At 51.6% G+C, this 12867-nt stretch overlaps 1 protein-coding gene across 1 annotated transcript in view; it reads right to left on the bottom strand.

Annotated features, from left to right (window-relative positions):
- Positions 1 to 12867, bottom strand: part of ULK3 (unc-51 like kinase 3) — a 101521-nt gene that overhangs the window by 79073 nt on the left and 9581 nt on the right. The window contains exon 3 of the mRNA XM_075342679.1: positions 1073 to 1193. Coding sequence (XP_075198794.1) covers positions 1073 to 1193 — 121 coding nt within the window. The remainder of the gene's footprint in view (positions 1 to 1072; positions 1194 to 12867) is intronic.

Here is a 12867-nt window from a genome sequence, read left to right as displayed (position 1 = left end):
TAGGAGGGTGGAGGGAGCAGCAGACGCGCCGTACTAGGAGGGAGGAGGGAGCAGCAGACGCGCCGTACTAGGAGGGAGGAGGGAGGGGGGAGCAGATGGGCTGTGACAGCAGTGAAACACCGCTCACAGCTCAGAGTCTGGAAGAATGTAGCCGGCTGCACGGATGTGACGTGGCAGCATTTGATGGGTACGTCACTGGACGGGGGAACAGCGGTCTGCAATAGCGCCTCTCACAGGCACTATTGCCAACACAAGGTATTTGAGAGAAACATTGTTTTTCAATATAATATCGAACTAGACAATAAAAAATATGGGTGAACCACCCCTTTAACATTAGCTTAAAACAGAATTGCTGGTGTGCGGGAGATACAGTACAAGCAATGTGCTGCACTGGTTAGCAGAAAGGACGTACAATACTGTATCCACAAATGCAAATTGATAGAAATGCTATATAGTGTATAATGTACTGTACAATGGTATACAGTATACAGTACATAAGTACATAAAGTTGCCTCCAGAGCGGGTCAGAGCGTGGTGAAAGGACAGAACCGGAAGTGTGCATGGTGAGGATTTGCTCTTATTACAAATCATTGCTCTTAAACCAAGTTATAAATGTGTAAAAAGCTTTGCTTGTCTTGTAAAACGCTCTCAAACCAAGTTACTCTTAATCCAAGGTTCCACTGTATACTCTAAAATTGTACATATTAAGGTGGCACCAAGGATTAAAGGGGATGCCCAACAATCACAACTTATTGCCTTTCTACCTATCTGATCAAGAAAACAGGAGTCCTAGGAGTCCTGTGCAACTCGTTGTAAGGGAGAACGAGTAGCACATATAGAGAATGAATGGAGCATAGGCATGCAGACGCAACGTAAACAGGGGGCACTGGACCCTGTTCTTTTGTTTGGTAGTATAGGTAATAAGTTGTGATTATGGGATACCTCTATAAATTACAATCATAATTGCTGATGTGAGCAAAATCGCCCTGCTTGTTGCACTACTTTTCCCGTATATTTTAGTAAGGCAGAAGAGACGTCTATAAACAGGAGCCACAATATGAAGATGACCCACCTAGTTGTTGAAGGAAAATCTGTGTAACCTTTTCTGGAAGAATACGACGGGTTTTGATAAATCGAGAAAGGTCTCCACCAGCACAATACTCTGTGATCAGAAATATGTGATCTCGGTCCCACTGTGACACAGCAATCCACCCAGCGTGTGCGAGAAAACAAAAGCAAGAGGACATATGAGGAACAGAGAACACGGGCAGATCTGAAGAACTCTCTCAATACATACATATGTCACAGGAGTGATAACGAGAAGTAAAACGTGCTCTATTAAAAGATTGTCCTATTAGGACCACCAGACATTGCAGACATAGGGGGAAAGGTCCCACATTTGGGCCTGCGATCTATAAACTAGAATGTGAGCTCATTGGAAAGAGCAGGTCTGGTGGCCATATATTACATGGACATCCATACACCAGGCTGGCTGATATGTAAAATCGCATTGTTCCTGCAGTATGTGGCGCCCACAGCATCATCGAGTAGTGAATATGGATGACTCCTTTAACCCCTTTCAGCCCGGTCACTAAAACACCCTTCTGACCAGGCCATATTTTGCAATTCTGACCAGTGTCATTTTGACAGGTTATAACTCTGGAACACTTCAATGGATTCCAGTGATTCTGGCAGTTTTTTCGTGACATATTGTACTTCAGGATAGTGGTAAATTTAGGCCGATATTTTTTACGTTTTCTTGTAAAAATGTCGGAAATTTGGGTAAAATTTTGAAAATTTTGCAATTTTCAAACTTTGAAATTTTATGCTCATAAATACGAGGGATATGTCACACAAAATAGTTAATAAATAACATTTCCCATATGTCTGCTTTACACCAGCGCAATTTTCTAAACAATTTTTTTTGTTAGGAAGTTAGAAGGGTTCAAAGTTCAATCAGCAATTTCTCATTTTTCCAACAAAATTTACAAAACCATTTTTTAGGGACCACATCCCATTTGAAGTGACTTTGAGAGGCCGAGGTTACAGAAAATACTCAAGAGTGACCCCATTCTAAAAACTGCACCCCTTAAAGTACTCAAAACCACACCCAAGAAGTTTATTAACCATGTAGGTGCTTCACAGGAACCAACGTAACATGGAATGAAAAAATGAAGAATCACTTTTTATATATATATATATATATATATATATATATATATATATATATATATATATACACACACAAAAATGTTGCTTTAGCAATAAAATGTTGGATTTTCACAAGAGTATCAGGAAAAACTGCATCATAAAATGTATTGTGCAATTTCTACTGAGTATGCTGATACCTCATGTAGTAGAAATCAATTGTTTGGGCGCACGGCAGGGCTTGGAAGAAAAGAAGGGAATTTTGTTTACTTACCGTAAATTCCTTTTCTTCTAGCTCCTATTGGGAGACCCAGACAATTGACAATTGGGTGTATAGCTTCTGCCTCCGGAGGCCACACAAAGTATCACACTTTAAAAAGTGTAACCCCTCCCCTCTGCCTATACACCCTCCCGTGCATCACGGGCCCATCAGTTTTGGTGCCAAAGCAGGAAGGAGGAAACTTATAAATTGGTCTAAGGTAAATTCAATCCGAAGGATGTTCGGAGAACTGAAAACCATGAACCAAAAGAACAATTCAACATGAACAACATGTGTACACAAAAGAACAACAGCCCGAAGGGAACAGGGGCGGGTGCTGGGTCTCCCAATAGGAGCTAGAAGAAAAGGAATTTACGGTAAGTAAACAAAATTCCCTTCTTCTTTGTCGCTCCATTGGGAGACCCAGACAATTGGGACGTCCAAAAGCAGTCCCTGGGTGGGTAAAAGAATACCTCGATAAAAAGAGCCGAAACAACGGCCCCCTCTTACAGGTGGGCAACCGCCGCCTGAAGGACTCGCCTACCTAGGCTGGCATCTGCCGAAGCATAGGTATGCACCTGATAGTGTTTCGTGAAAGTGTGCAGACTCGACCAGGTAGCCGCCTGACACACCTGCTGAGCCGTAGCCTGGTGCCGCAATGCCCAGGACGCACCCACGGCTCTGGTAGAATGGGCTTTCAGCCCTGAAGGAATCGGAAGCCCAGAAGAACGGTAGGCTTCAAAAATCGGTTCCTTGATCCACCGAGCCAAGGTTGACTTGGAAGCCTGTGAACCCTTACGCTGGCCAGCGACAAGGACAAAGAGCGCATCAGAGCGGCGCAGTGGCGCCGTGCGAGACACGTAGATCCGGAGTGCTCTCACTAGATCTAACAAATGCAAATCCTTTTCACATTGGTGAATTGGATGAGGGCAAAATGAAGGTAAGGAGATATCCTGATTGAGATGAAAAGTGGACACCACCTTAGGGAGAAAGTCCGGGACCGGACGCAGAACCACCTTATCCTGGTGAAATACCAGGAAAGGGCCTTTGCATGACAGCGCTGCAAGCTCTGACACTCTACGGAGTGAAGTAACCGCCACTAGAAATGCCACCTTCTGCGAAAGACGTGATAGAGAGACATCCCGCAGCGGCTCAAAAGGTGGTTTTTGAAGAGCCCGTAGAACCATGTTGAGATCCCAGGGTTCCAGCGGACGCTTGTAAGGTGTAAGGGACTATGTGGCAAACTCCCTGCAGGAACGTGCGGACCTGCGGAAGCCTGCGGAAGCCTGGCTAGACGCTTTTGAAAAAACACGGAAAGCGCCGAGACTTGACCTTTGAGAGAGCCGAGAGACAAACCCTTGTCCAATCCCGATTGAAGGAAGGAAAGAAACCTGGGTAAGGCAAACGGCCAGGGGATAAACCCCCTCTCAGAGCACCAGGCTAAGAAGATCCTCCAAGTTCTGTGATAGATCTTGGCTGACGTTGGTTTCCTGGCCTGTCTCATAGTGGCAATGACATCTTGAGACAACCCTGAGGACGCTAGGAGCCAGGACTCAATGGCCACACAGTCAGGTTGAGGGCCGCAGAATTCAGATGGAAAAATGGCCCTTGAGATAGCAAGTCTGGTCGGTCTGGGAGCGCCCACGGTTGCCCCACCGTGAGGTGCCACAGATCCGGGTACCACGACCGCCTCGGCCAATCTGGAGCGACGAGGATGGCGCGGCGGCAGTCGGACCTGATCTTGCGCAACACTCTGGGCAGCATTGCCAGAGGAGGGAATACATAAGGCAGTTGAAACTGCGACCAATCCTGAACTAAGGCGTCCGCCGCCAGAGCTCTGTGGTCCTGAGACCGTGCCATGAATGCCGGGACCTTGTTGTGCCGAGACGCCATGAGATCGACGTCCGGCGTTCCCCAGCGGCAACAGATCTCTTGAAACACGTCCGGGTGGAGAGACCATTCCCCCGCGTCCATGCCCTGACGACTGAGGAAGTCTGCTTCCCAGTTTTCTACGCCCGGAATGTGAACCGCGGAGATGGTGGAGGCTGTGGCCTCCGCCCACAGCAGCCGGACTTCTTGGAAGGCTTGACGACTGCGAGTGCCGCCCTGGTGGTTGATGTACGCAACCGCCGTGGCGTTGTCCGACTGTATGCGGATCTGCCTGCCCTCGAGCCACCGATGGAACGCCTTGAGGGCTAGATACACTGCCCTTATCTCCAGAACATTGATCTGAAGGGAGGACTCTGTCGGAGTCCAGGTTCCCTGAGCCTTGTGGTGGAGAAAAACCGCTCCCCATCCTGACAGGCTCGCGTCCGTCGTGACCACAGCCCAGGATGGGGGCAGAAAGGATTTTCCTTTTGACAGAGAAGTGGGGAGAAGCCACCACTGAAGCGAGGTCTTGGCTTCCAGAGACAGAGAGACGTTCCTGTCTAAGGACGTCGGCCTCTTGTCCCATTTGCGGAGAATGTCCCATTGGAGTGGACGCAGATGAAATTGCGCAAATGGAACTGCCTCCATTGCTGCCACCATCTTCCCCAGGAAGTGCATGAGGCGCCTCAAGGGGTGCGACTGGGCCCGAAGAAGGGATTGAACCCCTGTCTGCAGCGACCGCTGTTTGTCCAGCGGCAGCTTGACCATCGCTGAGAGAGTATGAAACTCCATCCCGAGGTACGTCAGTGACTGGGTCGGAGACAATTTTGACTTTGGAAAATTGATGATCCACCCGAACCTCTGGAGAGTCTCCAGAGCAACGGTCAGACTGTGTTGACAAGCCACCCGTGAGGGTGCCTTGACTAGGAGATTGTCTAGGTAAGGGATCACCGAGTGGCCCTGAGAGTGTAGGATCGCTACGACGGATGCCATGACCTTGGTGAAGACCCGTGGGGCTGTCGCCAGGCCGAAAGGCAGTGCCACAAACTGAAGGTGTTCGTCCCCGATGGCGAAACGCAGGAAGCGTTGATGCTCTTGAGCGATCGGCACATGGAGATAGGCATCTTTGATGTCAATTGATGCTAGGAAGTCTACTTGGGACATCGAAGCGATGACAGATCGGAGGGATTCCATGCGAAACCGCCTGGTTGTCACATGTCTGTTGAGCAATTTGAGGTCCAAAACGGGACGGAATGAGCCGTCCTTTGGCACCACGAACAGATTGGAGTAAAAACCGCGACCGCATTCCTGAAGGGGAACGGGGATCACCACTCCTTCTGTTTTCAGAGTGTCCACCGCCTGAAAAAGCGCAACGGTCCGCTCGGGGGGCGGAGATGTTCTAAAAAAACGAGTTGGAGGACGAGAGCTGAACTCTATCCTGTAACCGTGAGACAGAATGTCTCTCACCCATCGGTCTTGGACATGTGGCCACCAGGCGTCGCAAAAGCGGGAGAGCCTGCCACCGACCGAGGATGCGGTTTGGGGCGGCCGAAAGTCATGAGGAGGCCGTCTTGGAGACGGTGCCTCCGGTGGTCTTTGGAGGACGTGACTTAGACCGCCATGCAGAAGAGTTCCTCTGGCTCTTCTGTGGCCTGTTGGACGAGGAGGGTTGGGATCTGGCTGAGGGCCGAAAGGACCGAAACCTCGCTTGAACCTTCCGTTGCTGAGGTCTGTTTGGTTTGGGTTGGGGTAAGGACGAGTCCTTTCCCTTGGATTGCTTAATAATTTAATCCAATCGCTCGCCAAACAGTCGGTCGCCAGAAAAAGGCAAACCGGTCAAGAACTTTTTGGAAGCAGAGTCTGCCTTCCATTCGCGTAGCCACATGGCCCTGCGGACTGCCACAGAATTGGCGGATGCTACCCCTGTACGGCTAGCCGAGTCCAGGACAGCATTCATGGCGTAGGATGCAAATACTGACGCCTGAGAAGTCAAAGATGTTACTTGTGGTGCAGCGGTACGGGTGACCGCATTAATCTCAGACAGACAAGCTGAGATAGCCTGGAGTGCCCACACAGCTGCAAAGGCTGGGGCAAAAGACGCGCCTATGGCTTCATAGATGGATTTCAGTAGGAGCTCTATCTGCCTGTCAGTGGCATCCTTGAGCGATGCACCGTCAGCCACTGCTACTACGGATCTAGCCGCCAGTCTAGAGACTGGAGGATCCACCTTGGGACACTGAGCCCAACCCTTAACCACATCAGCGGGGAAGGGGTAACGTGTGTCATTAAGGCGTTTAGTAAATCGCTTGTCCGGGAAAGCCCTGTGCTTCTGGACAGCATCTCTAAAGTTAGAGTGATCGAAGAAAGCACTCCGGGTACGTTTAGGAAACCTAAACTGGTGTTTCTCCTGTTGTGAAGCCGAATCCTCTGTAGGCGGAGTTGGGGGAGACAGATCTAGCACCTGGTTGATGGACGCTATAAGGTCATTTACTATGGCGTCCCCTTCAGGTGTATCCAGATTGAGAGCAACGTCAGGGTCAGAGTCCTGAGCTGCGACCTCCGCATCCTCCTCTAGAGAATCCTCAAGCTGAGACCCCGAACTGCGTGATGAAGTCGGGGAAGATTCTAAGCGAGCCCGCTTAGCTGGTCTGGGACTGCGGTCCGTGCCGGAGTCCTGCACGTAATAACTAGAGGCCACACCAGGAACACGCTTAGTCGCAGACCGAGAGGTGCCTGGGGGTGATCCCGCAGTGCCCGGGGCCTGTGTAAGGGCCGGTCTGGACTGCAAAACCTCTAGAAACTTAGCAGACCATTTATCCATAGACTGAGTCATGGAATGAGAAAGCGACTCAGAGAGTTTGTCGGCTAACACAGCAAACTCTGTCCATGCCATCTGGACAGGGGGGGCCGGCGGTTCTACCCTGGCCGAGGGACCCCCTAGTGCCTCAGGCTCCGGCTGAGCGAGTGCCACAGGGGCCGAGCATTGCTCACAGTGAGGGTAGGTGGAACCTGCAGGTAACCGGTGTGGCTTACCAACCGCTCCAGCGGTGTGTGGCCACCAGATTCCCTGCCTCGGGTCTCCCAGAGCTGCAGCCAGAAGTCCTCCACCGGCAGGATGTGTTAAAACATGGCTGTCGGCGTTCACAGGGGAGGAGGGAGCCGTGGGCGTAACTTACAAAAGTGCGGGAATCTGGTGCCCCATAGGGATTAGTGAGGGGGGAGGAGGACAGCAATGTGTGCTCCAGCCCTCACTGTCGGCGTCAGACCGACCGTCCCGCCCTTGCCCCTGACTGGCAGGCCCGGGGGCGGGAGCTTAATGTACTAGGCCGCAAAAGCCGGGGACTAAAGTAAAAACCGCGGCCGGCAAGCAGGCACGGTCGGCGCGGTAGTCCCGGGCAAAAAAACAACACTGCAGGCGCTGCAGCGTCTGAGGCCCAGGTGCTCCATGCACCGTCCCAAAGGGGACACAGAGTACCTGTAGTTGCAGGGCCTTGTCCCTGACGATACTCAGTCTCCTGTCCGGCAGATACCACCAGGGGCTGCGGAGGGAGCCCGGTCCCAGTGCCTGGATGACCGGTTAGGATCCCACTTCACCCAGAGCCCCTAAGGGATGGGGAAGGAAAACGGCATGTGGCTCCTGCCTTTGTACCCGCAATGGGTACCTCAACCTTAACAACACCGCCGACTCAGTGGGGTGAGAAGGGAGCATGCCGGGGGCCCTTAGGGGCCCTCTTTTCTTCCATCCGAAATAGTCAGCAGCTGCTGCTGACTAAAATGTGGAGCATTGTGTGCATGTGTGCCTCCTTCAACACAAAGCAAAAAACTGATGGGCCCGTGATGCACGGGAGGGTGTATAGGCAGAGGGGAGGGGTTACACTTTTTAAAGTGTAATACTTTGTGTGGCCTCCGGAGGCAGTAGCTATACACCCAATTGTCAATTGTCTGGGTCTCCCAATGGAGCGACAAAGAAAGAGCGCCATTCGAATTTTTGATAGCAAAATTAGCTGGAATTATTAGCAGATGCCATGTTGCATTTGGAGACCCCCTGAGGTGCCTAAACAGTGGAGCTCCCCCACAAGTGACTCCATTTTGGAAACTAGACCCTTCAAGGAATTTATCTAGCTGTCTGGTGAGCATTTTGAACCCCCAGGACCTTCACAGAAGTTTACAACGTTGAGCCATGAAAATATATTTTTTTTTTATGATGAAATTGTTAATTCAACCAGGTAGCTTTTTTTCACAAGGATGTCAGGGACAAACAATGCACCATACAATGTATTGTTCAAATTGTCCTGAGAACACAGATACCTCAAATGTGATGGAAATTACTGTTTGGATGCACGGCAGAGCTCGGAAGGGAAGGAGTGTCATTTGAATTTTTGACAGCAAATTAGCTGGAATCATTAGCAGGCATCATTAGCAGGCACCATGTCATGTTTGGAGACCCCCTGAAGTGTCTATACAGTGTAGCTCCCCCACACGTGACCCCATTTTGGAAACTAGACCCCTCAAGGAATTTATCTAGATATTTGGTGAGCACCTTCGAACCCCTAGGGACTTCATACGTTTATAACATTGAGCCATAAAAAAATATATATATTTTTTTATCAGGTAGCTTTTTTTCACAAGGGTATCAGGAAGTAGTGCAGCATAAAATGTATTGTGCAATTTCTCCTGAGTACACGGATACCTCATATGTGCTCGAAAAGGGGAATTTTGTTTACTTACCGTAAATTCCTTTTCTTCTAGCTCCTATTGGGAGACCCAGACAATTGGGTGTATAGCTTCTGCCTCTGGAGGCCACACAAAGTATTACACTTTTAAAAAAGTGTAACCCCCTCCCCTCTGCCTATACACCCTCCCGTGGATCACGGGCTCCTCAGTTTTGGTGCAAAAGCAGGAAGGAGAAAACTTATAAATTGGTCTAGGGTAAATGGGTAAATTCAATCCGAAGGATGTTCGGAGAACTGAAAACCATGAACCCAAAGAACAAATCAACATCAACAACATGTGTACACAAAAGAACAACCAGCCCGAAGGGCACAGGGGCGGGTGCTGGGTCTCCCAATAGGAGCTAGAAGAAAAGGAATTTACGGTAAGTAAACAAAATTCCCTTTTTCTTTGTCGCTCCATTGGGAGACCCAGACAATTGGGACGTCCAAGAGCAGTCCCTGGGTGGGTAAAGCAATACCTCAATAAAAAGAGCCGAAAACGGCCCCCTCTTACAGGTGGGCAACCGCCGTCTGGAGGACTCGCCTACCTAGACTGGCGTCTGCCGAAGCATAGGTATGCACTTGATAGTGCTTCGTGAAAGTGTGCAGACTAGACCACGTAGCTGCCTGACACACCTGCTGAGCCGTCGCCCGATGCCGCAATGCCCAGGACGCACCTACGGCTCTGGTAGAATGGGCTTTCAACCCTGAAGGGAGCGGAAGCCCAGAAGTACGGTAGGCCTCGAGAATCGGTTCCTTGATCCACCGAGCCAAGGTTGACTTGGAGGCCTGAGATCCCTTACGCTGGCCAGCGACAAGGACAAAGAGCGCGTCTGAACGGCGCAGGGGCGCCGTGCGAGACACGTAGACCCGGAGTGCTCTCACTAGATCCAAAGAGTGCAAATCCTTTTCACACTGGTGAATTGGATTAGGGCAAAAGGAAGGCAAGGAGATATCCTGATTTAGATGAAAAGGGGTACCACCTTAGGGAGAAATTCCGGGACAGGACGCAGAACCACCTTATCCTGGTGGAAAACCAGGAAGGGAGCTTTGCATGACAGCGCTGCAAGCTCAGACACTCTGCGAAGTGATGTGACTGCCACCAGGAAGGCCACCTTCTGAGAAAGACAGGAGAGAGAGACATCCCGCAGCGGCTCAAAAGGCGGCTTTTGAAGAGCCGTCAGGACCCTGTTAAGATCCCAAGGTTCCAACGGACGTTTGTAAGGTGGAACCATGTGGCAAACCCCCTGCAGGAACGTGCGGGCCTGCGGAAGCCTGGCTAGACGCGTTTGAAAAAACACGGAGAGCGCCGACACTTGGCCCTTGAGAGAGCCGAGGGACAAACCCTTGTTCATTCCAGATTGTAGGAATGAAAGAAATGTGGGTAATGTAAACGGCCATGGAGGAAAACCGTTATCAGAGCACCAGGATAAGAAGATTTGCCAAGTCCTGTGATAGATCTTGGCGGACGTTGGTTTCCTGGCTTGTCTCATGGTGGCAATGACATCCTGAGATAACCCTGAAGACGCTAGGAGCTAGGACTCAATGGCCACACAGTCAGGTTGAGGGCCACAGAATTCAGATGGAAAAACGGGCCTTGTGACAGCAAGTCTGGGCGGTCTGGAAGTGCCCACGGTTGACCCACTGTGAGATGCCACAGATCCGGATACCACGACCGCCTCGGCCAGTCTGGAGCGACGAGAATGGCGCGACGGCATTCGGACCGGATCTTGCGTAGTACCCTGGGCAGCATCGCCAGAGGGGGAAACACGTATGGCAGTCGAAACTGCGACCAATCCTGGACTAAAGCGTCCGCTGCCAGAGCTCTGTGATCCTGAGACCGTGCCATGAAGGCCGGGACCTTGTTGTGTCAAGACGCCATGAGATCGACGTCCGGTGTTCCCCAGCGGCGACGGATCTCTCGAAACACGTCTGGGTGAAGAGACCATTCCCCCGCGTCCATGCCCTGACGACTGAGAAAATCTGCTTCCCAGTTTTCTACACCCGGGATGTGAACTGCGGAGATAGTGGAGTCTGTGTCTTCCACCCACTGCAGAATCCGCCGGACTTCCTGGAAGGCTTGACGACTGCGAGTGCCGCCTTGGTGGTTGATGTAGGCGACGGCAGTGGCGTTGTCCGACTGGATTCGGATCTGCCTGCCCTCCAGCCACCGATGGAAAGCCAATAGGGCTAGATATACTGCCCTTATCTACAGGATACTGATCTGAAGGGATGATTCTATTGGAGTCCAGGTTCCTTGAGCCCTGTGGTGGAGAAAGACCGCTCCCCAACCTGACAGGCTCGCGTCCGTGGTGACCACAGCCCAGGTTGGGGGTAGGAAGGATTTTCCCCGGGACAGAGATGTGGGGAGGAGCCACCACCGAAGTGATGTTTTGGTTGCGAGGGAAAGAGAGATGTTCTTGTCGAGGGAAGCCGAACTCTTGTCCCATTTGCGAAGAATGTCCCATTGGAGTGGCCGTAGATGGAATTGCGCAAACGGCACTGCCTCCATTGCTGCAACCATCTTCCCGAGGAAGTGCATGAGGCACCTTAAGGAGTGTGACTGACCCCGAAGAAGGGACTGCACCCCCGCCTGCAGAGAAAGCTGTTTGTCCCGCGGCAGCTTGACTAACGCTGGCTGGGTATGGAACTCCATCCCGAGGTAAGTCAGTGATTGGGTCGGCGTCAACTTGGATTTCGGGAAATTGATGATCCACCCGAACTGTTGGAGAGTCGCCAGAGTGACGGTAAGACTCCGTTGACACGCCACCAGAGAAGGAGCCCTGACTAGGAGATCGTCCAAGTAAGGGATCACCGAGTGGCCCTGAGAGTGCAGGACCGCCACGACGGATGCCATGACTTTGGTGAAAACCCGTGGGGCTGTCACCAGGCCAAAAGGCAGTGCCACGAACTGGAGGTGTTCGTCCCTGATGGCGAAACGTAGGAAACGTTGGTGTTCGGGTGCGATCAGCACATGGAGATAAGCATCTTTGATGTCGATCGATGCTAGGAAGTCTCCTTGTGACATCGAGGCGATGACCGAGCGGAGAGATTCCATCCGAAACCGTCTGATTCTCACATGTCTGTTGAGCAGCTTGAGGTCCAGAACGGGACGGAATGACCCGTCCTTTTTTGGCACCACGAACAAGTTGGAGTAAAATCCGCGACCACGTTCCTGAAGGGGAACGGGAGTCACAACTCCTTCCAGCTTCAGAGCGTCCACTGCCTGAAAAAGTGCGTCGGCCTGTGCGGGGGGTGGGGAGGTTCTGAAGAAACGAGCCGCAGGTCGAGAGCTGAACTCTATCCTGTAACCATGAGACAGAATGTCTCTCACACAACGGTCTTGAACGTGTGGCCACCAGGCGTCGCCAAAGTGGGAGAGCCTGCCACCGACAGAGGATGTGGCTGGATGAGGACGAGAGTCATGAGGAGGCCGTTTTGGAGGCAGTGCCTCCCGCGGCCTTTTGGGGGCGTGACTTGGACCGCCACGCATAGGAGTTCCTCTGGCCTTTCTCCGGTCGGTTGGACGAAGAGGATTGGGTCTTGGCGGAGGGGCGAAAGGACCGAAACCTCGATTGGATCTTCCTCTGCTGAGGTCTCTTAGGCTTGGACTGGGGTAAGGAGGAGTCCTTTCCCGAGGATTCCTTAATAATCTCATCCAACCGTTCGCCAAACAAACGGTCGCCAGAAAAAGGCGAACCAGTTAAGAACCTTTTGGAAGCAGAGTCCGCTTTCCATTCGCGCAGCCACATGGCCCTGCGGACTGCCACGGAGTTAGCGGATGCCACGGCCGTACGGCTAGCGGAGTCCAGGACGGCGTTCATGGCGTAGGACGAAAATGCTGATGCCTGAGAGGTCAAGGATGAAACATGCGGGGCA

Source organism: Anomaloglossus baeobatrachus, chromosome 4 (assembly GCF_048569485.1).
Source record: "Anomaloglossus baeobatrachus isolate aAnoBae1 chromosome 4, aAnoBae1.hap1, whole genome shotgun sequence".
NCBI classification, from domain to species: domain Eukaryota; kingdom Metazoa; phylum Chordata; class Amphibia; order Anura; family Aromobatidae; genus Anomaloglossus; species Anomaloglossus baeobatrachus.
This window is presented reverse-complemented; position numbering and strand designations above follow the sequence as displayed.